At 47.0% G+C, this 24,265-nt stretch overlaps 1 protein-coding gene across 2 annotated transcripts in view; it reads right to left on the bottom strand.

Moving 5' to 3' along the window:
• The window catches only part of ETS1 (ETS proto-oncogene 1, transcription factor), a 77,693-nt gene extending 64,983 nt beyond the window's left edge, over positions 1 to 12,710 (bottom strand). Inside the window, exons 1-3 of one of the 2 annotated variants that reach the window (XM_074927388.1) lie at positions 12,665 to 12,710; positions 5,765 to 5,847; positions 3,625 to 3,769 (exon numbers count right to left, since the gene is read on the bottom strand). In XM_074927388.1, coding sequence (XP_074783489.1) covers positions 3,625 to 3,769; positions 5,765 to 5,847; positions 12,665 to 12,710 — 274 coding nt within the window. Of the gene's footprint in view, positions 1 to 3,624; positions 3,770 to 5,764; positions 5,849 to 12,664 lie in introns of those variants that run through there. The other variant, XM_074927391.1, reaches the window with a different exon arrangement.
• Positions 12,711 to 24,265: the final 11,555 nt, after the last annotated feature.

Raw genomic sequence — 24,265 nt, 5'->3', positions numbered from 1 at the left:
GCTTTTTTCCTGTGTGGGTGTGGGGCAATGCAGCACACTGCAATGCATTGCTCCAGCTACAAGGGCTTTTCTTTCCTGCCAAACCCACCATGCCCCCACTATGGCCCAAGGTACAGGGGCCTGATGTCCGTGTAGCACCAGGGGGTCAGATGCAGGTTTGCTGCATTAGGGACCTGCCACCCCCAAAGTTAATAAACCCAAAAATACTCCAGGCTGGAAGGTGGCACCAAGCTAATGTGGCCGGACAGCACCAGCCAACAGACTGGGTAAGGCTGATCTCTGCACCCTGCCCTCCCACACCACCAGCCTGAATCACACTGGGTGTTAGGGATGAGCCTAAGGTGATGTCTTTTATTTCTGACAGTGTGTTGGTGCAAGAGGCTTCACCAAAATCAGCAGGGATGCTTTCATTAGCCTGAGAAGCAAAGTCAGAGTTGCAGCTCTAATTTTTCCTCTAGAAAAGACTTTCAGTTTTTGCCTTGCAAAATCCTAAAGCCAATCCCATTTGCCTCAGTGAAAGAAAGATCATTCCCCCAAATGCCCCTGTAGTGTCCAAAAGGCTTGAGAGCACCTTCAGTCCAAACATGCTAATTCAGCACAACAGTCATAGAAACTTCTTCATCCCACGCTTTCTATTAACAACAGTTTTATCTCCCCTATCACTAAGGAAAACAAACCCGTTCAGAGTGGAAGGGGTTGTCAAAGTGGCCTTGGCTCAAAAAGGCAGCAGAGTCAGGACTATGTCCATGCTGAGATCAAATATTTTCCTCCACTCCAGTTTTATGCCTAGTCTCGTATCAGTCAAAAAATATTACCAGAGGGTGATATTAGGATACTATTACCTTATGAATTAAACATACGGTGCTAAGTGTGGCTTTCAGCACCCATTCAGCAACCTTGCCGTTTCGGGCAGACACATGGCACCCTTAATTTTGGGCTGCCAGATGGTTCAGATAAGGTGCAGTGGACTTTATGCTCCTATTCCCACCTGCCCAAGGAGCAGAACTACTTTTTAGAAAGAGGCAGCAGCTCCCTTCTTGCTAGTTTTTTTCTACCACCTCTTTGCTGGCTGTGGACCCAGTTTAGGTTGATTCTCTGGGCAGTAATGACCCCAACATATGCACAGCAGATTGTGGTAGCAAGCTAACAAATGACTCTATACCATTACCAAATTTGTGCTTTTTAAACAAAAAAACAGAAAACGCCACCACCGCTTCTTGTCTTTATCAACAAGCTAAATCCACTTCAGGCTTTCCTTTATCCATATCACAGAATAATCTAATCGGACTTCAAGCACAATGTAAATAAACTCACTCAAGCTTCAAAGGCAAAATATCTTCTCTAAACGCAAGCAACTCTAAAACTATTAGAAATGTTGTGGGTTTCTATTGCGAGGGGATATATTCACACTTGCATTTTCCTTGTTGACTTGTTTCCTTCACCAACATCAAGACCATGAAAACCAAAATAGCCTCTAGTACACCAGAAGAATAGATGACAAACGTTTTTAATGTGCACCCGAAACACAAAGGAGAAATGAAAGACCGTTCCTAGCAGTATATACAAATGAGAGTTTCCTCTCATTTAAAATTAGAAACTGCTCTAGACTGAAGAAGCAGCAGTTTTAAAAAAAAAAAAAAAATCAGAGAAAGAGTACCTTGCATTGCAACAGGAAGAACTGAAAAGTAATTCTTAGGTACTGCAAGAGAATTAGAGACCTGTCCTACCCGTCCCAATGTACCAAAAGTTTGATCAAAATCTGTTCAAGACAGTCACGACTTTTTTTTTTTTTTTTTTTTTTTTTACTGGCTTCACTGAGGTTTGAACCAGGCTCCAGTCTCTGCAACAAGAAATTTCACAGACCCAGCATGGGGTAATGAAGATCTGGGTTGCAGATATGTTGGTCCCTGGAGAGAGCACTTTCACAGAAAAGGGGAGAGGGTAAGGAAAAAAACACAAAGAAAACTTTCCAGGCACAGATTTGCAAAATGTCTGAGTAAATCCAAATGCTGCAAGGGCAGATTTCATCAGAGCAGAGTTGACATCATGCTGAGAGAGGTCACCCACAGGAGTTGAGCAAATATCTGAAATAAGAATGGCTGGGAATAGGCAGCAGAGTTTTGCTCCAGTCACAGGCACAGCGCTCTGCATCCATCTCCTGCTCACATACAAGTGCTCACCAAAGGAGAAAAAAAAAAAAAAAAATCTAAATGCCTGAATATTTGCCAAGGAGAGATTTCAAACATTTGACCGCAACAGTCACTAGTTCTGCTGAACTCTTTAGCTGCAAAAAGTCTCTAAACATCAGGGCTTTTTCCCTCCCAAGGGGCCAATGTGCATAACTAACGAGCCGGGAACAAGTCACAGAAGACCAGCACATGCCATGCAAAAGCTTACGTGGGATTTAAGTGCTTCATGATAGGCTTATGTGGGACTAAAGTGAAACATAAACTTCATATTGGCCCTTCGCAAAGGTCACATTCATGCAGCTTGAGCTCTTTCACTTAGTTCCTGCAACTGGCCTGTGCCACAGTGTACCTGAGCCCTCTCCTCTGCCACAGCACAACTGGGCTTTTTGCTGATGCCTCATCACCCGTCCCCCAGGCAGGAGGACTGCCCGCCCGCCTGACATCTGCACTGCCAGTTGGTTATACAAGAAGCACCCCAAACTGCAAGCTCAGCTTGAAGATTCACGGGTTGAACAACGTGAAGGGCAAGAATTAGTCACCGGCGATTTTGTAACGACTTTCAAATTATGAATGCATTAGAGAAGGTGATCGTCCTGTCCGAGTCAGTGAATTGCTTTAGCTGTGCAGCACATTGCAACCATGCAACCCTGACAGCGCAGGGTGACCACACAACTCCAGTTGTGGTTACCTGAAGACAATGCCATCACCCTCCCAAGGAGCAGGGCAATCAGCTACAAGAGCAAGAGACCCAAAATTACCACCACAGTGGAATTAAAACTTGGGAGTCCCCAGCTCCTTGTGACACTCCATGAAGGCCACTTTCCAAAGCCACTGGTAAGGACATCAGTCCTGCAAATGCCATGAGAAATGCTGAAGATGCAGCAGGTTGGCAGGTCCATCTCGCCTATGTATCCTCCCAGAGACCCCCATGTCTGTCAAAATGCCAGGGAGCAGTAACCAGGGCTGCAGTCCCTAAATGTAAGGGAGGCGCACACAGGACATCAAAATCACCACCAGAATCACCATCAAAAGAGGAGAGGGGTTCTCCCAGCCAGGCACCCACACGGTGGTGGGGAAGAAGGAAGCTCCCACCCTTCAGCATCACTCTGACAGCAGGAGAATAATTTTAAAAAGCAGCTTTAAGGTTTTTATCTCCTTTCTGGCCCCATCTCCAGTGAGGGAGATCCTTGATGGCCAGCAAGGCAGGTATGGCTATGGCTGCATTAAGGGCAAAACACCCCAATAAATTAAGTTAGGACTGGGGCAGAAAGCAAATAGAGGAGGAAGGAGACAAGTTGGGCATGCGGGACAACAAACAAAAGCATGGAGGGCCTTTAAGGCTCATCTTTTCCCCTGAGCACACTGCCAAGTGCCACGGCACGGGGGAACGGCTGCCATCCCAGTCTGCAGACCTTCCCCCAAAATGGTGTCCTACCCGTGCTGTAGTGCTCCAGGCCGGTGGGCACTTCTTGTGTGGCAGGCTCATCCCAGAGCGGGCAGCATGTCCTCGGCTGGCAGCAGGCGGACTGAAAGCCGCAGGTCACCCAGGGATCCTCGCAGGAACTGGTGGCACCTTGCTTCTGGGAGCAGGAGAGGGAAAAGCGTCAGGGGAGCGGCATTACATAATGGCTGCTCTGTGCAAGGGGGCAATTCCTCTTTCTCCCACAAATCAGGCATAAAGCCCCAGGCTGGCAAGGTTTACTCAGAAGAAACAGTGTCATCCAAACTCACCTGGCTGAGGGGTGTCATGGTGAGTCCAAAAAGGCCCTTCTTTTAAAGAAATGTGAGGAAAAAAAATGAAGGCCTGTAGCGAGTCTGTACTCAGCAAGATGGCAGCGAGGAGGGGGCTCTCCACATCCGGCCGTGGGGATGACACCCTCCGTGAGAGGGGGCTCGTTTCAGCCCCACCAGCTGGGACCGTTATTTTTCAGCAGTGTGAGGCAGGAGACCCCAATCCCCCCCCCCAAATGTGGGGGGCCTGTGAGGGGGTGGAGAGGCCATAGCCCTGCCCAGGCCACAGCCTCAGCAGTATGGGGGTGCCCAGCCCCACACTGGCAGGAGCCATCATATTTATGTTCATATTCCTTTTTATATTATTATTTGTAATTATTACGTTTATGTTCATATATTTTTATTATTTATATTTATATTGACAGTTATATTTATGTATTCATGGACATATATGTGTGTATACATACATGTATATGCATATGTGATATCCACACACGAAGTATACATACACACGTATATATAAACTTACGTATTATAACATATATATGATATAATATACTGTATTATGATATGCTTACACATAATACATTATATATGTATATATATGTATTGATTCTATGTGATATAGGCACATATACACCCATATGTATGTAATCCTAGGTTATAACTCATTACATATTACACATTTGTTTTTATTGTCTATAAAGTTATATTTATACTTTATAAAGAAAAAATATATAGATATATAAAGAAATATATAAAGAAAATAATATACATATAAAATAGATACAAGCGTATATAGATATATGGAAATAATACCAGTATATAATTTTATGTTATATATACCTGGTTTATACACATATATTTATAAATATGTGGGTATATATATAGTGTGCATATATATATACTTTATATACGTATTTACCATATATATATGTGTATATCTCTATATAAGAGAATAACAACATATTCATATAAATAAATGCAAGATGATGATGATGATGATTATTATTATTATTAATTCCTTGCACAGAAATAGTTTTGCTTCATTTCCAATCAATATTTAAAAGCCAGATGCATGCTTGGAATCATTTAAAGGAAAAATATTGATCTGTGTTAGAAATAATTAATGTGTTAGAATGGTCTTTTCTTCCTAATTTGGTGAAAATGTTGCTTTCTAGCAAGTCCTCCTTGCAGCCTGGTGTCTCAGCTCAGAGTTACAGTTTTCATCTGACCTTGTCTAGGATCTTTAACACTGGCCAGCATTTCTTTGGGCAACCATCTATTAATGTGATTTCTCTAAATAAGGGTCAAAGCACCATTAAATCTGTCCCAAAGCTGGTGGCAGCTGGCACGGGCATGCCCAGGATCACACTCTAATATATATTACACAGAGCCACCCGTCAGCTGCCCCGACAGAAGGGATTTGGCTTGGGAGAAGGAGCAGCAAAATTCTCCAAAAAACTCTGGCCACACCAACCAAACCTTTTCCAAAGCCTGATCTGCTTTGTGCTGATCCCACTGCATTCATCCACGGCCGTGAAGGTCAGCACGGGGAGCGGAGGCACTGGGACAATGGTTACCCTAACAATCCTCCTCTGAACACAACCTCAGGAAATCCGATGCAGCGATCCTATTTCCAGTTGAGGTTTGCAAGCTCGAGAGGTTCAGATAAGCTCTGGGTAAACACTCAGCATTCGGATGCTGCTCTGAACTACATGAAACCTTGGAATGATTTAGCGGTCGACACCAAGTTGTGTCAGTAAATGGGCTGGCAAAGTCACAGCAACCAAAGAGAAAACCCACTGCTAGGGATAGAAAAATAATTCAAACTCTTTTCTTACCATCACTCCAGGGCGAGCCAAAGGATAAGGGGCTGTGTTGCCAATGGTTGGGTCCATATAGTAACTCATCATCTCAGAGGTGCCTGCAGAAATGGAGATGGACGTTAGAAGGCCTGCTGCAGAAGGCATGAAAATTGTTAGCGTCAGCTTAATCTGGGCTTTCTCACAGCCATATAAAGCTAGGACCAGACTATCATCTTAATGAGTTTAAGCTGGAAAAGTTAAGAGGAAAAATATCTGTATTAATAGCAGATATTGTGACTAGACGTGTTGTATCAACAATGCAAACACACAGATCCATTAGTGTAAACTGATGAGAGCCTGACAATGGTGAATGAATTATCACCTGGAAGCTGATGGAGCTACTCCGAGGGAAGATGAGATCACATTTCCTTTGCTGTAGAATTGGTGGGAAATTGTTGCCAATTTTTTTCTTTTGAGAAAAAAAGCATACAAAACAAAAAGCACCAGTCTGTTGAGATCAACACCTTTCCTGTAAAGATTTTGTCAAAAACAAACTGTTTCACAAAGAACAACACTGTTTTCAAGAGACATCTTCTGTTTTCCTGCACTAGCTTATGTTCCCCCCTAAAGCCCTCCTTGTATATCCTCATATTCCTGAGGAATTTGCAGTGCACTAAATAACCATCTCAGCCCACAGGAGCATGTCACAGTTTCATGTGTCATTCCTAGCATGAGATGTACCCCTCTGAGCAAGTCCTTCTACCCATGCTGTTCATTACATGTGATTTTTAATCATCGATCAGCCCATTTGTGTAGCTGAAGTGAAGGAGCTGCAGTCTGGCTCTGTTTTCAAACATGTTTCTCCCCCTCTCCTTTAAATGCACAGCGGAAAATGCAGGGTGAATGTACTTTCTGTGTTTTGGGGAATATGACTGAAAGGTGCTGGGAGGAAAGAGTGAAGGGGGAGTAGGTTGGGCCCAGAAGGGCTCGCTCAGGCAGGATATGACTTGGAGCCAAGGGGAATGGCTATTTTCATCATACTGATACATGGCATAGCCTGCGAGACAGAAGAGCCGCCACAGCTTTAACCTCTCTGAGGACACAGCAGCTCCGGCTCCCCTGAAATACCTCCCTTCGGGTTTCTGCAGGCCTCCTGTGCTACCAACTGCAACCACTGTCCCAGCTGTTTGCTAGACAGAGCCAGCACAACCACGGTACCTCCAGCCTCCACTCCTGCACGGCACCCACCAACAGCTCCTGGGGGCACTGGGACCAGCTCCCAGTCTCCCGTCCACTTCTTTCCCTGCTCACGGGGCTGGCCAGCAGTTAGCAAATATCCAGGCAAAGGGCAGAGCCTGCTTCAGCTGGGCCTCACTCACCACTTCAGCAAACAGGGACTACAGACAGCGTCTCCCACCGCGCTCTGTGACTAATGGCCAAATGTGAAACACCTGCATGTGTATGTGTATTAAATTATTATCATCATTTCCTGCTTGTTATTACTAACTTTTGCTCTAACACCAGTATTTTTTTTTTTAAACTTCTCATTTTAAGTCACAAAACTGAAAACTACCTACAGGGGGGAAAGAACAACAAGCCTATTTCTCTTTGCTCTTATAGCAACCCCAAAACACATATATTGCAAGTTACTGTGGCTGAGAAGCCTTAACTAATCACAGCATCTGTGCACACCCTACCAGCCTGCTCGAACCAGGCGTTAAAACACGTTTGCTTACATCTCATTGCAGCTGGGTCAGCCTGCAGCTGGGTAAAACAAAGAAGGTGCACGGAGGGCATTTCTCCAACTCAGCTAATGAAGGACAAGGTGCTCAGTCCCGGTCCATCAGGCTCCAGTCCCCAGATCCTAACCTTAAACAAGTGTAAACTGCCTCATGTAAACATGAACTGATCTTCCTCTTGCTCAGGAGTTAAGACTAATGCTGCCAAACTGTACCAAAGCAAGACAGACACTGCAAAATGGAGACAGAGACATCTCCAGGCTGATTCACCTATTCTAATGACACAGGTGTGTCTGACAGTAAGGAGTTACAGCGTTAAAATAGCAGTTAAAACAGTCCCCATGAGCAGCTCTTTTTCCTGCTTTGCAGCTTGTGAAATAGGCAGTTGGGGTTTGTTTGGGTTTTTTGTTCCTTTGATCAAGACACCTAAGTCACACCAGTTCTCGAGAACTGCTTTCATGCCTCGCTGAATATCGGTTGCATCTTCCTCAGGATGCCATCGCCAGCTGAACCTTCCAGCAAAGTTACCACACTCTCATACTCGAAGCAGCATGTGCTTTGGTCGCAGGAGAAGCACTAAACCCCTCCTGACACCCAGGACAAGGCTTCATGCAGTAAAGAATATCAATAAGATTGCCAGAGCTGCAAAGCAGCACCAGCAACCCCTTCCTGAGCCCTGGACTGGAAAAGGGAAATTATCATCCCTAGACAGCAGCTCCAGTAGATTTATAACAAGATCAGTTTGCTTTTTAGTTTCTCTTCCTCTGCAAGCTGTGCTGTTAAAAAGCACAAGCAGGGGTGAGAAATACTGTGCAACCTCATCAACCATTTGCACCCCCGTCCCTGCCTGTTCAAGGCAAGTCCAGCTAAAACACAAGTTAAATTCAGTTCCCCAACCTGTTGGAGATTTTGTGGGTGACAACAGTTAAACAACAGAGGCACAGGCTTTGGGCTGTGAAAAGGACCTGGAAGACAAGCCCTGCTTGAAAAAGGCGGGTGAGAAGATTCTGTGCACAAAATAATTGTGCTCTGGAAAAACAGGTATGCAAGGCCAGCAACGGGAGGCAAGATGACAGCAGAAAGAGAGCTCTGGAGTGCTTTGTCCAGGCTAATTTTAACAGAACTTCCACCACTTCCCATAGGAAACTACTTCACAGCCCAATACATCTCTCACTGTCAGCAAGTTTCCCTGATGTTTGAGTGATATTTTTCTTCTCTTTAGCTTCCTCTAATAAGAGCCTAAATAGTTCCTCTCCTCCCCTTGGACACCATTAGATAGCTTTAATGACCGCTCAGGAGCTTGCAGCTGAAATAAATTCAATGATAGCGCTCTTCGTGTCAGGTAACTTGGCCAATATTAAGGAAATCACTGCAGATTTACACCAAGATAATCAAGATCCACAGCTTGCTGAGAGTTGTTAATAAATAGAGGGGAATCAGAGCCATTTGGTAAAATCCTTAATGACTTAACAGCTTGACTTCAGTCTTATTGTTTGCTCTTATTATTCCTGTCTTATTGTGAAAACATGTGTGGGAGAAACAGCATTTATTTTGGGACTTGATCAAGTACCAGCCAAAGCTATTAGACTCTTGGGTCATTTCTAAACTAAATTAAAATTTTAATTTCATTTCAACATCCATCCCTCCTCTTTTACAAGATTTTTTTTTTTTTTTAAATGAATTACCAAGCTAAATTTAAAAAGGGAAGAGCTGTTTGTCCTCATGATTAACACACACACCCATGCAGAAATTAGGAAGAAATTAAAAATGTATATTGAAAGAAAGCAAACTTTGTCTATTGGGTATGTGAAGAGCCTTCACAATATTCCCATATAGTGTTTTAGTATTACACTGTTTCAGGATGGGGAAAGGGAAGTGGAATGAGATCATGGTGACTTTCCTGTGGCAGAATCAAGACCAGCAGCTCCCATCTCTGTCTCACAGTTCAGTGCTCTGTGCATGGGTCTCTCCTGTCTCTTGTAAAGTCCTGAGGCTCAGGTTGCTCCCCAATTTGTGAACTGTAGGACCACACTCAGCTTCTGCCCATCCCATATCCCTCAGTGAAGGTGTCACTGCGGGGTGGCACAACCGGGACAGCTGCAAAACAACATTCGGGTGCGTTTCCCCATCCCAGTTAACCACCAAGATTCCCTTTCTGTGGGGTTAGATGGGAAGCCAGGAGGAGGGGGCCAACATCAGCAACCCCATCAAAATATTTCTGACTTCAAGAACGTGAAGGAAGACTTTAAAAATGAGAAGCAACACCTTCAACACAACCATCCTCCATGGGCGGCTGCGCTGGCAGCTCGCTGACCCAAAGCTGCTTAGTGATAGCCATTTTATTTTTGCATCAAGTAATAATTTATCATCTTTGAGGGGGTGGGGAAAATAGCTCATGGAAATTACATTCTTCCATGAGGCTTTAACCCTTGAAATCCTGGCACTTTCCAGGCCGCCTGCCAATTCAGTTCTCAGGGGAAAGAGTGTTTGTTGATCTGTTGGCATGTTAAAAACCTCATTCAATTCATCAGACCCTGGCACTAGTTTAAAATAAAAGAAGCATCCCTAATGCAGGGATATGAGCAATAGGAATGAGCGTGCTTGTCTTGCTGCCTGTCCACAAACCAGGCTTTTTAACAGATCGGCCACCTCCTGTCTCCGTTTCATATCAGGGGATCCCACATTTGTTATGATTTTAAAACTTTGCAATGTTCTCACAGATAATACCTGATTTACTGAAGGGAAACCAGGCAGGGCAGTAAATAATGATGCTATGGTAAACAGCAATATAGCAATTGCCCTTCTGCACCCTCTGTAAATACTCAAAGAGATTAAATGACGAGGCTGAGGTCATAGGGAGAAAGTGAGGGTGAGAGGCCGAGTATCTGAGCCCCTGAGCCACTCTCTTAACCGCACGGTGCTGATTGCAGTCGGATTAGCGTTGCTGTAAGAAGGTTGTCCACGCTGTTTCTGAGAACGGAGCAGCTAGCAGAGGCAGGGGGGCTGCCTGTCAGCACATCGCTTTCTGCTTTAACGCTGTGCCCTTTCTTTTCTCAGTAGCTGTCAGATCTGAAGGAGATATGATGGTACCTTAAGAGCCTTCCCATTTGACTTGACAAACTCTAGCTGGGATGGATGACAGAGCTCGTGAGATAGTGCTGGGGCAGTTAAGGTTTGGACCAGTCCCACAGACACATGGACCCGCGAGCCCTTACTCTCTGTGCTCCGTAGCAAACTGCTTTCTGCTTTAGACTCCTCCTTTACCCTGCTCATTCATCTATTACTCAGCTGCTGTTTCATAATTAAGCTAAAACAGTGCCACAGTCAACAGCACCACCAGAGCTATAGCGAGCTGACAGCGCAGGTCATGGCAAGGTGAGGGGTTTAGGTGGGATACTAAACCAGAGAGGCTGTTGCCATTAAATCACACTGCTCTCTCTTGGATTGTAGCAGCTACTTGGAATTGCAGGAAGATGTGAAGGGGGAGCGTGGGGTGTGTGTGTGTAATTAGGTCATCTGTTATTTAACTCACAAATTTCCCTTTGTGAAATAATAGACTTACAACACAACATCATGGGCCAGATCCTCAGCTGGGGCAAAGCGAAAGGGGGAAAGAACCAGATGAGTTTCAGCAAAGGATCCCCTGCACCAGGGAAGGATCTGGCCCCGTGAGGAGCACGTGTTCCCCATCTCAGAGAGCCCCATCTACCCTGTAGCAAAGGGGTCTTGGTCAGGGATTGATGACCCAGCTGTAAGTCTGCGTTTTGCTCCAGACTCCCTGTATGACCCACAGCACAACACTTAGAACCAGGCTGCCCAGATCTGATGATGCTTTGGAAATCCCACTAAGCACCTCTCTTCATTAGGTATCCAAACTGCTTTAGAAAGTTAGGTGTTACCTTTCATTTCTCTGTGCCCTGACTTGCCAGATGTATAAAGAGGAAAACAGCACTGGGGTGTTTCCTGATTTGGAGGGGCACGTGGTACCCCAAATCTCAGCAGTGAAGCTGAGGACAAGGGACACACACACACACACACACATCCCAGTACTGGGTGCACAAAATGCACGGGGTGGGTGGTGTCATTCCCTGCTGCCCACGGTGAAAATGTCCCGGTAGCCCAAAAATCTGGCTTGCCAGAAAATTGTTTACACAACAGGCAGGGGAAGGCTTAAAAAACCCAGCTGAATTAGAGGCAGCATGAATAGCCTGTAAGCAGGAAACTGCTCTGGACCCAGCCCACAGCCCCCAAAGGTGTCAGTTGACAGCACAGGATGGGAAGTTGATGGTAACTGTAATACCAAATGAGTGGCCACATGCAAAGCAATGATTTAGAGACTAATGGGAAGGGGGAAGGCCTTGGCTGTGCTCCTCGGGGACCCACAGTTCCCACTGGCTCTTTTTGGCTGGGTGAGGGGTGCGGGATTGTGCCCTTCCCAAGGAATGGCAGCGGCACGGCAGCACATCCCTGAGCTGTCACACTCGGGGCCCCAATTCCTCCCAGAAGCAAACGCTGGCACCTGTGGCACTTTTCTGCCCTTTAGGGGATGGCATTGCTATTAAAAACATGCCGAGGTGCAGCAGCAAACCCCTTCCAAGCATCCCTCCAAAGACAGGAATCAGCCCCAGTCTGAGGGAGTCCGCTCCTTGTCTGTCTGTCTGTCTGTCTGTGCGCAGGGCTGGAGGGAGCCAAGTGAGCATCCGACTCCAGGCACTTCGTTTTCCCCCCTGCCTCACAACAAAAACAAACAAACCCCCATCCAAACCAAAATGCGACTCAAAACATAAAAAGAACGGCAAATTTAATCCACTGTAATAACGCCAAGGTGCAGCCTTCTACCTAGATGAGGAAAATAATAATCTTTCCCTAAACAATACATATACAATTTATATATTCTATATAAAAAAGGGATTTTTAAAGGGAAGCATCAGCTCAGACATTTATATAAGATCCTGCAGTACTGTTAGCAGACACATGAATCAGTTACTGGGTGAAACTGGAAATGGAGAGAGTAAAAGTAAATCACCAGCAAAACAAATCTTAGATGTCCTGAAAATGAACACAGGTACCTACAACCCACAGAAGAGCTTAAAGAGACTCTCTCCCCACCACCACTTACTACTTAGCTGAAAGACCAGGAGAAAAGCTTATGTCCTCCACGGCTTCCCACACTTGTCTCCGATCTCTTTCCAACTACCTGGTGCTATCCTCTGCGCTGGAGCTGGAGAGGATGGAAATACCATAGTGTTTGCAGCAGGGCCGCCTATTCAAAGGGAGGGGGAGTGGTCAGCCCCGCATCCAGGGCGGTGGGAAAGGCGAGATCCACGCTGCTCACGCTCCGGTGGCCACCGCCAGCCAGGAAAAAGCCACCTCTGGCAGATGTCACGCCGACGGGGAAAAAAAAAGTGTTGCTTGGAGGTTGGGTCATGAGGAGCAGCCCCCCTGGTGCAGGGTGCGGGGCTGTGGTGGTGGCATTTGGGTCCACACGTCTTGTGAAGCGATCCGAGGGCTTCAGTGTGCTTTGCAAGTGTTACTCCAGCCCCCCCAAAGTCCCTGTGAAGTGGAGCTTATTCCTGCACAGCAACTAAAAAAAAATAGGCACACAAAGCACAACCAGGGTGAGGTTTATCCAGCCTTCAGCCCCAAACCTCAGCCCGGCTGCTGCCTCTGCCTGGAGGTGCCTAATGGCAGAAGCTACTGTTTCCTACTAAAAGTTCCCCTGGGCACCTCTGCCTTTTCTGGTCCCCTGCGTATCCCAGGGCACCGGTTTCTGGTGCCCACCTTCCCCCAACCCTGGGAAGGATCCTGCCTGGTAGCGTACCCTAAAACCCCTTATCATGTGCCTCTGGTACCAGGCATGCCAAAAAAAAAAAAAAAGCCATTATAGCTGCTGCTTGCTTTTAAAAGCATAAAGTCTGAAGCGATCCCCCATTAGACAAAGCACTGGAGAGGGGAAGATGCTCGGGCACCACTGGGAGCCACTGGTTCAGCTCCCTCCTCTGACAGAGGTGGATGGTCCCAAGTTGCATCACCCCAAAGATTGCTTTCAGTGGAGGTGGTAGAAGAGGCCGGGGGCTCTCCGGAGGGGAGAAGGCTGCTGGGACCAGAAGGGCAGGCGAGCGCTTTCCCGGCTGGGCAGGAAAAGGGAGAGGGGCAGAAACCCAGGTTGCAGTGGATTCACTCCCAAAACCTCAGTGTAAATTCCCCGCTCCGCCCTGGAGAGCAGGACCTGGGGCTGCCCTCTCCCACCGCCTCTGCGTCCCACTGCCCGGCCTGCCCGACGCTCGCAGCCTGGCCAGGGAGCTCTGAAGCCCCAGCGCTACCCGCAGATCCTGGATGCAGGAGGACATGCCGTCCTGCCTCTCCTGCTCTCACTCTCCAGGCAGCAAAGCTGCCTTTTCCTCCAGGAGAGGGCTCCAGGCTGAAAATCCTCTCCGGCTCCAGCACAGATCCCTAACACTTCGTCTTCGTGAGCAACCGTTCCGGCTGAGCCCCTGCCAGCAGCCCCAGGAGCCGGCCAAAGCACAAACACCAACTTTTTTTTTTTTTTTTTTTTTTTTTTAATGTGCTGTTCTGGGACATTTCGTTTATGGGCAGAATGGGAGACTGGGAACAGCTGCTGTGATTTTCCCTAGAAATCCTAATAGCAAACAGTAATATAACAGCAAAAAAGAGGACACAGCCATGGGACTCAGCCTTTATTGCCCCAGTGCAATGATGCCGTAATATTTTGCTTGCCAGAGTATTTGCAAGTGGCTGGTTTTCAGGGAAGTTTGCAGCATCCTCACAATAAAAAAATGCAGCATATACATCTCAGTATTGTCACTGTAAATCCAGCCTGAAGCACTGATCAGTCTGGCAATAACTCCTCAGGACACCCTTTCCCAGTCCAAAACCAGGTATTTTGGATACTCTCAGCTAAGTGGACATTTGCAAAGTGCAGACCAAAACTGTATTTGCTATCACATGGATAATATCTGCCTGCAAAGGGCTTCTGTGGCATCTACTGCTGCCAAATGCTTCCCAGAAAAATCAAATGTGCAAAACTAGTGCACACAGGCATAAAGGTCTCTCCTGTTCTTCACTCCCCTGCCAAGTCCAGGAGATTGCTCAGACGCACATAGTGACAAATAACAAGAAAAACCCCAATATGTATCCACATCGAACCATTAACAGGTCCTTGGAGGATTTTCTCGAGCTTCAAAATGAAGAATTAATCTCTCCTTTAGCCCTTGCCTTAACTCAGAAACACACAGCTACAGGTGGCCCAGATATACCTTACCTGTTGAACTTGCAGCTGTAAGGCACGGATCGCTCTTGTAGCTATTTTAACGCAGGAAATTATTTACAGGGTTCCCATCTTCTCGGGAAGGTTTCCAGCCTCCTGGGCTTTGGTACAAAGGCTCAGTCACGTCTGAGCGCCAAAGGAGTGGAATGCATCCAGCAATCAATTTTTATCTGGGCAACTCTTCCCGAGGCTGCAGGATAACCTCACTGGCAGCTGCAAACAAGATGTCTTTTCCCTGGGCTGGATGCTTTGCTCTGCAGCAGACAGTCCTTCCGATACAGTAATCTATATATTAATAGCCTCTGTATTATGGCTGTCCAATCGACTGTGTGTCTGCAAAATGGAGAGGCTTCTGGTTTCGGCTGTTTCTTAGGAGGCAGCCCGATGTCTGCTGTGTGCAGATCACTTCGCTTGGCTTGCACGTGGTTGCCCAGTTTGGGGGTCACTGCTGTCACATCAGTCACCTAAGCCAGTTCCTTGCAACAAAAAGTTGGGTTAAATTTCGGGTAGCTCATGGAATTTATCATAAAGTCATTGTGCATTGAGAAGTTACTTTCCATTCCACATGGTTTGGATTTTCTTCGTACTCGTAAAAAAATAAAATGATTCCTTAATGTTTAACTTAAGTAGTTATTAATGTTTTTATCGAATCTGAGATGTCTCATGGATGTTTCACGGGTTGCACACTGGCAGGCTGCTTAAATTTAGGGGCACACAAGCTCCTTCTGGAAGGTGCTGGACACAGGTGACAACAGAAACAGCCCCTTTCCCAATAACCTAAGAAATCCTTGTCACTGTTTTGCAGCTAGAGGAACGGGTGGAAAATGAGAATCATTCTGAAGGTGTCTGCGACTGGAGAGGGTCTCGGTTTGCATCCTGGAGCTGGGGAGTGAACACGGATCACTGGGGAAAAATTCATCAGGGCTGGAGTGCTCTGAGTTTCACCAGCTGTCAGCTACCAGAATTCATCCCCTTGCAGCCCCCAGATTACTTTCTGGGGAGAGATACGGCAGGCTTGGGGTCCTTCTTGAGGATCAGAAGCCACTAAGGGTGAGAAGCTGCATGTAATAGGCTTCCACATCCCTTTATAGATCTATAAGTATCACCATTTCCATATTACGCTGAAAAACAGTGTAGAAACTGATAAAATGACTCTGAGCACCTGGATCTCTCTGCTTTTAGCTGGCGTTACACACTGACCCCAGTAGAAGGGAGCAAAGAAAGGTGATCATGATTTGGAGCATTACCTTCCCAGCCTCTCTTTGCCCTGGGAGAAGGTGATACAGTCAGATCAAGGAGCTGCCTGCGCTAGTAAATATTGTGGCAGGTTTGCCCAGGCTGCAGCAGCATTCCCGCCTGCCCCTCCTCAAACTCCAGGCAGGGACACACGGCCTGTGCCCCAGATGCTTCAGCAGTGGTCCACCAAGAGCTGTGCACATCTGGTCTCCAGGTGCTGAGGCTTTCTGACGCTGGCTGGGCTCGAAAGCAAACTGGAGGCACCACCAGTGCTCGTCCCTTCTGGACAGCGGGCCAGGGACAAACACCCAATTAACTGCCTCCTGGTATGGAGCCCAAGGATGCTGCATGCCCTGTTCAAATCGAGGGGAAATATTTGTCATCAAAAGCAGGAGAATAGTTTTTTTCCATCCTTGGGTCAGACAGGAGCTCAGAATATCTTGGATATTGTGATAGATACAGGATATACACTAAAAGAGAAACAGTTCCGGGTGTATGCGAGCATCCTGAATGCTTAGAACTGGTCCACACGTGACTTTTGTGAGGCTATTTTAGGTTAGAAGCTGCTACAGTTAAATCTCTTTCATATGGATTGAGTTAATTGCTATAAAATTGCTCATACTTGGTTTATCTCACTTCTATAAGGGGTACGAGAACCGTGCAGAAACAGGCTTTAAATAATGTTGGCATCTGAAGACATTAGAGGGGCTTGGGTGTGATACAACGTGCAGAAAAACTCCTTCCTTCAACTTTGAGTTTTCATTTTTAGTCTATACACATGACTATAAATACATATACGTGTATATATATGATAAAACTCAAAATAACCAAGTCCCATCCATATTTTCATTCTTGGAAAAGGAAGTGAGAAATTTCCACTCAGCTCTGACTCTGATGTTAAGCAACATCTCTAGGGAAGTTCTAGCCATAACATTACCAGTCAGAGCCCTCAAGATGCAAATTTATGACTTTTGCCTTGTAAGCACAAAGAAATAATGACTTTTCTAAAAGCCAACGTAAATATTATCATTGCAGTCTCCTTTGTGTAGGTGCCTGTCCCACACACACCATTAACAACACAGGGAAAGGATACTCAGGGATGCCTGAAAGCTGTAAGAAAATGGTAAATCAATTATAATTTATTAAAATATTAACTGGAAAATCAGTCATCATTTACCATTTCTCTTGTTTCAAGAAAAATTAGGCCTGTTGGTTGGGAGGGGGATCTTTTATTAGACTATCTGATACAGAAAAAAAAAAAAAAAACAGATACGATTTCATCACATATACCCTCTTCAAATCTGTAAATTAAAATCCTCATCCAAAATCATTTAATCTAAGACTATAAAGCCAGATTTCAGAAGTGCTCTTTTCCCGGGCAAGCATATAAATAAAGATCAGTTTTACAAAAATGCTATCAACTAACAATTCCTGCTCGAACACATCTGGCCAGATTTCAAAATGAATTCAGCAGCCAGTTAATCACTTGCTCTTTATTACTTAACTTACTATTAGCATGGGGGTAAAAAAAGAGAGATATTTTTATTTTCTTTTATCTGTTAAAATATTCCCTGCATCTTGCTGTAGTGAAATTCAAAACGTTGATAAAATCTTGACATCTTTAAAAAGTCAACTGCTTCTCAAGCCGGTATAAAAATACAGAAAATTAATTGAGATCATTTAACTGCTTCCCTTTGCATCTTCTTTTAAAAAAATAAGATTAGCACCGCAGTGAAAATGTCATATAAAACCCATTCTGGAAATAATAAGCAGCTTATTATGGTTAAACTATGATGATAATGAATGGGAAGCTGTAATTATCATTACTGCTGTTGCTGTTGTTTGAGGACACCAGCCGAAATCTGAAAGCTGGCTCCCCTTGTGCTGCCTGCTCCCTTCAGATACTGTTTTTTCTCATGTAGGTGACCTTGCCTGGAGAGCTGGGTGCGGTGGCTTCGGTGTCCTGGGCTTGGAAGACCTCCCTCCTGGCAAGCAGTGCCTCCGAAAATGTTGGAGAAGGGTTGAACAGCAAAAAAACTCCTGCTCTGCCCCGAAGGACTGAAGCAGCATCCGGAGAACGGGCTGCAAAGGGAGAGCCCAGGTTTTCCACTTGGCTCCACTCACGGTGGTCCTGCAGACCTGGGGAGGTCCGTGTTCCCCACCGAGGGAAGGACACCTCAGTGCCGGGCACAGCACCCCAGCTGCATCCATAAATCAGCTCGTGGTCCCCGTGCGTGATCCCAGACCAGCAGAAAAGAGCGGTTAGCTTTCCAGCACCATCATTTAATGACTCATCACTTGACTCAGACCCAACACAGCACATCCTTTGAAGTCGTTGGGCTTCTCCTTTCATGGCTCACATCTTTTCAATGTCAGAAATGCCACTGTGCTGGGAGTGAGGAGGAGAAAGAACTCAAATGATGTAAGAATTAAGAGATTTCACTGCATTTGGGTTGTATGACTAGCTGATAAACCTGGGAAACTCTTTCTCTTGAGGGTCTTTTCCAATATCAAATGGACCTTTTTGTTCTCCATCAGCTGACAGACACATGACAGAGGACAACAAGGGATCGGTGGTTTTTACAATAATCTCAGGAGGTCTGAGCTGAAATCTGTGCCCTCCTGGGTACCACCATCCAGCCAGAAACGTGAGTTATGTGCCCAGCAAAGAAAATATTACTATCCTGTGTTTCTGTATAAGGAACTGTAGGGCAAGGAAGTTGATGTGCCTGGCAGTTGAACGTTGACTGGAGATGTTTCAGCTCAGTGCTCTAATTGCATGTTTAAACTGATGCAAAAATGTATGTATCTTACAAAATACTTTTTGTTATGAGAGCAAGCAGGAGGGGAAAAGAAATACGGTAGCAGAAATGTGAGGCTTGGTTTTGTGGAAATGAGTTATTAACATGTCCTTTACCTCTCTGTTTATTTTCTGCATGGTTCCAGGTCAAGGAAAGTTTGTCTGTGACAAAGATTAGGCTTTTGCAACAGCTGTGTCTTTTCATATTTAATTCCTGAGCTCCACCGAGCACGTTTGGACAGATTCTCTTTTGTATCCTCCGTCAATTATCGGGGGAGCTCAGGCGGGATAACAGGACACAGGTGACATCCCCCAGGAGGTGTGATGTTCCCCTCTGTGAAGGACGCCAAGAGCTCCAGGAGGAAGAAAAAGGAAAAATAATGCTTGTACTTGCAGGCTTAATACACGCTGTCACCATGACTGCCTGGTGATGGAGGGGTTATTTATGGCCAGGCTGGGGATTGCAGTGCTGGGTCCCACATGTGAAGTGAAAGTGGAAGTGTGTGGGTGGGAGGGGAAGCGGCAGCATCTCATTTATCAGCGCTCCCAGGGCTGAGCAGGTTTCCACCCGGACCCAGGCTGCCTTAAGGAGCTCTTTGCGCCTCTCAAGGCGTTTCCTCAGCACATGCAGCACTACACGACTCCAAGAGCATGACCACGTCCCAGCACCCATCCTCCGAGGGTGGTTGAGGCAGGCACACGTACCCAGGAGAGCAGGGATGCTCACCAGCATCCTACAACCTGTTCTAGGTACTTCATTAACCTGCCCATCCTTACTGCAGCTCCACAACTCTCCAAAAAAGCCATCCTGGGCAGCTCGGGGTGCCCCAACCTGCCTTCCCCCTTCCCAGCACTCACAGAAGTCTGCAGGAGCCAGCGTGAGCCCTCAGGTTTTAAGCAGAGCAAGGGGGAATGGAGGGGAGGGGGGGGGGGTCATGGCAGGGTTAGCTGATGAACAGCAAACAGTCCTAATTTATGCAAAAAGCAGTCTGGAAAAAATGACATTCCTGGTTGTCTGCATATATAATATACAGAAATCCTAAATAAAGGAGCCAAAGAGGTTTCTATGAATTAGACCTTTATCCTTCCAGCATCCCAGAGCTCAGCCCATGAATTTGGGTGAGTTTGCCTTTTTAATTGCTCTGTCTTTCTAATGCAGGCTATTTAGAAACTGCACGAACAATGCCCTATTGGAAATCAAACAGGTCATTTGGGCTACAGCTTTTATCTGGTTTTCCACCATCTTAGACAACAAACAAGCCATTAATGTCTGGAAACACAGCTTGGATTTCAACTTCGAAACCACAGCTCAGATCACTGCCAGTGTGCCAGTGTCACATTTAAGGCCAGCCCATATCCCAGCGCTGATTAATTCCTCCCTGCCCTTGTACCTGGGTGCCCATGTGCAACCTCCCTTCTCAGTGGAGACGCTCTGAGTTTACAGCCCTGGAAATAAGACCAAGGCATGGCTTTTTCTGATTAAAAACTTCCAACAGTAAACAAGCACGGCTTTACTTTTGGACCTAGATTTGGCTCTCCATTAGGATAAGGAGGTTTGCAAAGGATCTCTGGGCTCGTTGATGGACCAGCTGTAGGAAACAAGCTGTATCTTCGTTAACACGCATCTTCTGTGTGCTTGAATAACACCTGGTTTCTTCTGCTGATGATTTTTCATCTTTTACTATCTACAGGGTCTCTGCCCATTCTTATCCCACTGCAGACACTCCTTAGGAGACTCAGCTTGAATTCCTGGTATCCCCACCCCTCATAAGCTGCAAAACCTGAGTTTTCATCACAAAATCCAACAGAAACTGCATCCCAAGGGTACCTCTGAGCCTCTTGCTCCTGCTCGCATTGCTGGGTACCCGAATGTGCCAGTCTGGGGAAACCGGCATCCCGGCAAGTTTTCCCCAAGGTTTTCCCTCAGTGTCCCAGGGTGCAGCTGGCAGCTCCAGCCGGACACCCTGCAGCAGGATAAGGACATTTTGGCTCAGACTGAGACCGAGGAAGAAGGGGAGCCCGTCTCACAGGGAGGGCTGATGGAGAGTTCCATGGCAGAGCGTCACCAGGCTGTCACTCCCGCTCCAGATGTTTTTCCCAGATGGGGAATGCCTCAACCTTCTCCAGGCAGTGATAGCATGGCGTTGGCTTCCTCTCAGTCCCTCGGGCAAGCTCTAAGCCTCGATTTCCCACCAGCAAACCTCTCCCCAATCTGCTTGTCGAGTGGCACTGCAAGCATATGGGACCAGGGTACACGTGGTGATGGGGACTGGATTTCCACAGCGGTGAGATGCCATTTTCCCAGATCTGCAGGTAGCAGATGGGGTTTTTATTTCCCACCCACAGTATAATCTCACGGTTCAAGGATGAGGTTTCTCCTGTTGCTTCTGGTTGAAGGAGGAACACACACACTGGCGGCGTTAACCCTCATCCTTATCCAGAAGGTCTTGCTCAGCTGGTACCAAGTCCTTCAGTTTTTGAAGTCAGCAGGAGCCTGGCCTGGGGAAGGTTTATGGGACGAGTTTTGGCTGTCCTGATTGAAGCTGTTTCCAAAAATCAGCGAATGCCATTTTCAGAGCATTGCAAGGAACTGAGGCTCACAGCATCGGTTCATTCAGTGCCTATAAATCTCCCTCTGAGACTTTATAAATCTCAGCCAGGAGGTTTGTTTTATTTTGGCCACCCTGGGCACAAGCACAGGTCACTGCCGTGAGCACGGACACAGCCTTGCTTATCCTAATGCAAATAGGATCAGAAATTATTTTTTCAATCCCACCCTGAGCATCTGTGGGCTGAAAGGGACCTTGCTGAAACACAGAGCAAGCTGAATTTACCTCCTCCCTGAATGAGCTTCATTAGCTCACGCAGTCAGCTCCAGATTTTAATGGATGCAGCAAATGGGAGAAATAAAATAAATACTACAATCAAAGTCCTTAAACCTACGCCTCGTCTATGCCAACACAAACCCTGAATCGGAGGAAGCATTAGGCTAAATATAGAACCTCAAGCAAAATTGGAGAGCTTTTATTTTTTTAAAAAAAATTTTTTTTCTAGGTTCATACTGTAAAACATCTGCTGAACAGTTTCCTATAACTGTTTTTGGCTTTTAAATCAAAGAAAGAAGAAACAATGTCCCATTTTTGTAGAGAGAAAAGGAGGGGGGGAATAATAGACCTTCCTCTCAAAGCAGGATGACAATAAGGATAGAAATAGAAAGGGGAGAGCTTTGAAACATCTTGAGTCCAGACAAGAAGTGGGTGCATGGCAGGTTCAGGTATCTCTGCTTGCTTTGGCTGCAAGGGAGCTGGTAAAACTGCTGACAGTTGAAAGGGAAAACCCACGGGCAGAGCTGGATCGTGCCCGGCGGCTGATGGGCTGCAGGTGAAGAGGGAGCTGAAAAGGGGGCGCAACGGTGCTGGGGGTGCACAGAAAGATGTGTGGGACTGGTGCTTTGCCAGGAGGAAAAAGATCTTAATTAGCAAGAAGGGGAGGAGTTGTGCTGCAATTGTAATGGCTTTTCCCCTAGCCCAGGAGAAAAACCTCTGCTCCTTTCAGCATCTCATGGCCCTGCCTGAGCTCCTCGGGGTGCCCCACAGCTGCAGCCGCCTCCACCCACCTGCAGCTGCCAGAGGGGTCCCCTGCACCCAGGGTGGGTGACCCTGAGCTACCACACCTGTGTTCAGTCCCCTTGGCACTCACTTTTCCCCACCGCCTCCACCAAAGTTGCCAAGCCCCTTCCCCGACACCCAGGGGAGGACACGGCGGGGGATATGCAGCCCACGCTGTCACACCTCTTGGGCTTCTTGGCAGCGGTGCCTGCGCAAAAGCCTTTCCTGCCAAGTCACAGGATGCGATGACGGTGCGGCTGGGAAAAACTTCAAAACAGCCCAAACAATCAGAGATTGTCTGCAGAGAGCGGGCTCTAAAATTGGCTCCTTGGATTAGCACCAGGCTCGCCCCTGGGGCCTTTGTCAGGAGAGCTGGGCTCAGCAGCGATGACGGAGAAGGACCTAATCTTGTTTCCTATCTGTGATACGGGTCAAATTTAGCCCCGGCTTTGCTGGCTGTTCTCGTCCCTCCATGACCGGCTGGCATCCAGGCACCAACACAGCGGCTGGCCAGGAGCAACTTCCCGCTGTCAGACACCCAGCAGTGCCTACAGGACCTATATGACTCAAGACTCACCAATTCCTTTTTATTTATTTCCCAAGAAACAGTTCCTCAGGAACCTGTGTCTTCTCCGTAGCTCAGTTCCTGGACAGATCTGGAGAGTGGGGGTACAAGAATGACTCTTTTTTACAGATTTAGCAGATGTTGGGCTGGATTTGCTCTTTTTAGGTAAATCCCAGTTAGGCAGTGGTTGGGATCTTCCTGCTCGTAAGGGTTTCTTAGCACCTTCGGTCCTTGGCATGAGGATCTTCTGCCACAAAGACATCAGGGACCGGGGCCAGGATGGTAACAGGTCCCCAGCCAGCTGCAAACCAATTTCCTCATGTTTTATCCCATGGCTTGGCCTCAGCATCCTCCTGATCCCAACACCTCTGAGACACCTGTGTGCTCCAGAGCTGCTCCCAGGGATGTATCAAACATGGTCGGTGCATGGCTCCCCCCGGGATGTGCAGACCCACTTCTCCCTGCCCCACATGGCAGCATCCCCCTCTCAGTTCAACACCTTGGAGGAAACCTTGGACAAAAGAAACTTGGAACAAAATCCAGGAGCGGGGAAGTGACAGGAGAGGGCCTGTGTCAGATCAGTCGGATCCCCAGGAGGAAATAATTGAAACAAGGCTCCGGCACGTGGCGGGAGATGGGATGTGGCGGGCCAACCGCTCCCTGCCAGCCCTCTCTGGGTGCTGCGGGCAAGGACCAGCCGCTCGCCTGCCTGAGCGCACGTGTTCGGTGCTGCTGGGCAAGATGACAAGGGAGGGAAGACATCAGAAAATAGCATTTGGGTAGAAAAACCTCTCTACAATTGAACTCCCACAGTCTGCACGCAAGGGGTTTTGCTTTCCGCAGGAGGTTTCCCTCAGTCACAGAATCACAGAATCATTCAGGTTGGAAAAGCCCCTCGGGATCATCGAGTCCAACCCTCAGCCCAACTCTACAAGTTCTCCCCTACCCCACATCCCCCCACAGCTCATCCCAACGGCCCTTAAACCCCCCCAGGGATGGGGACTCCCCCCTCCCTGGGCAGAGAAAAAACAGTGTTGCAGACACTTCCTGAACACCCAGAGCCACTTCTTATAATCCTCTCTAGAATATACTTTCTACCCAGGGCAAAGAGGGTCTCCTAACCTTAAAGACCTTCTCTAATGCCCATTTACCCACCCGGGATTTGTGGGAGAGGAACTGTAGAGGATGGGGAACAGGGAGCATCCTTTCCTCTGTGCTGGGTCAGTGCCCAGTGCCAAGGGGGCTGCGGGTGCGATAAATGTGTAAAACACATTTCAGCTCCAAGAGGCTGTTTGCGATAC

The sequence above is a fragment of the Athene noctua genome, chromosome 26 (genome assembly GCF_965140245.1).
Source record: "Athene noctua chromosome 26, bAthNoc1.hap1.1, whole genome shotgun sequence".
NCBI classification, from domain to species: Eukaryota; Metazoa; Chordata; class Aves; order Strigiformes; family Strigidae; genus Athene; species Athene noctua.
Note: the sequence above shows the minus strand (reverse complement) of the source record. Positions and strands in the feature narration are given on the sequence as shown.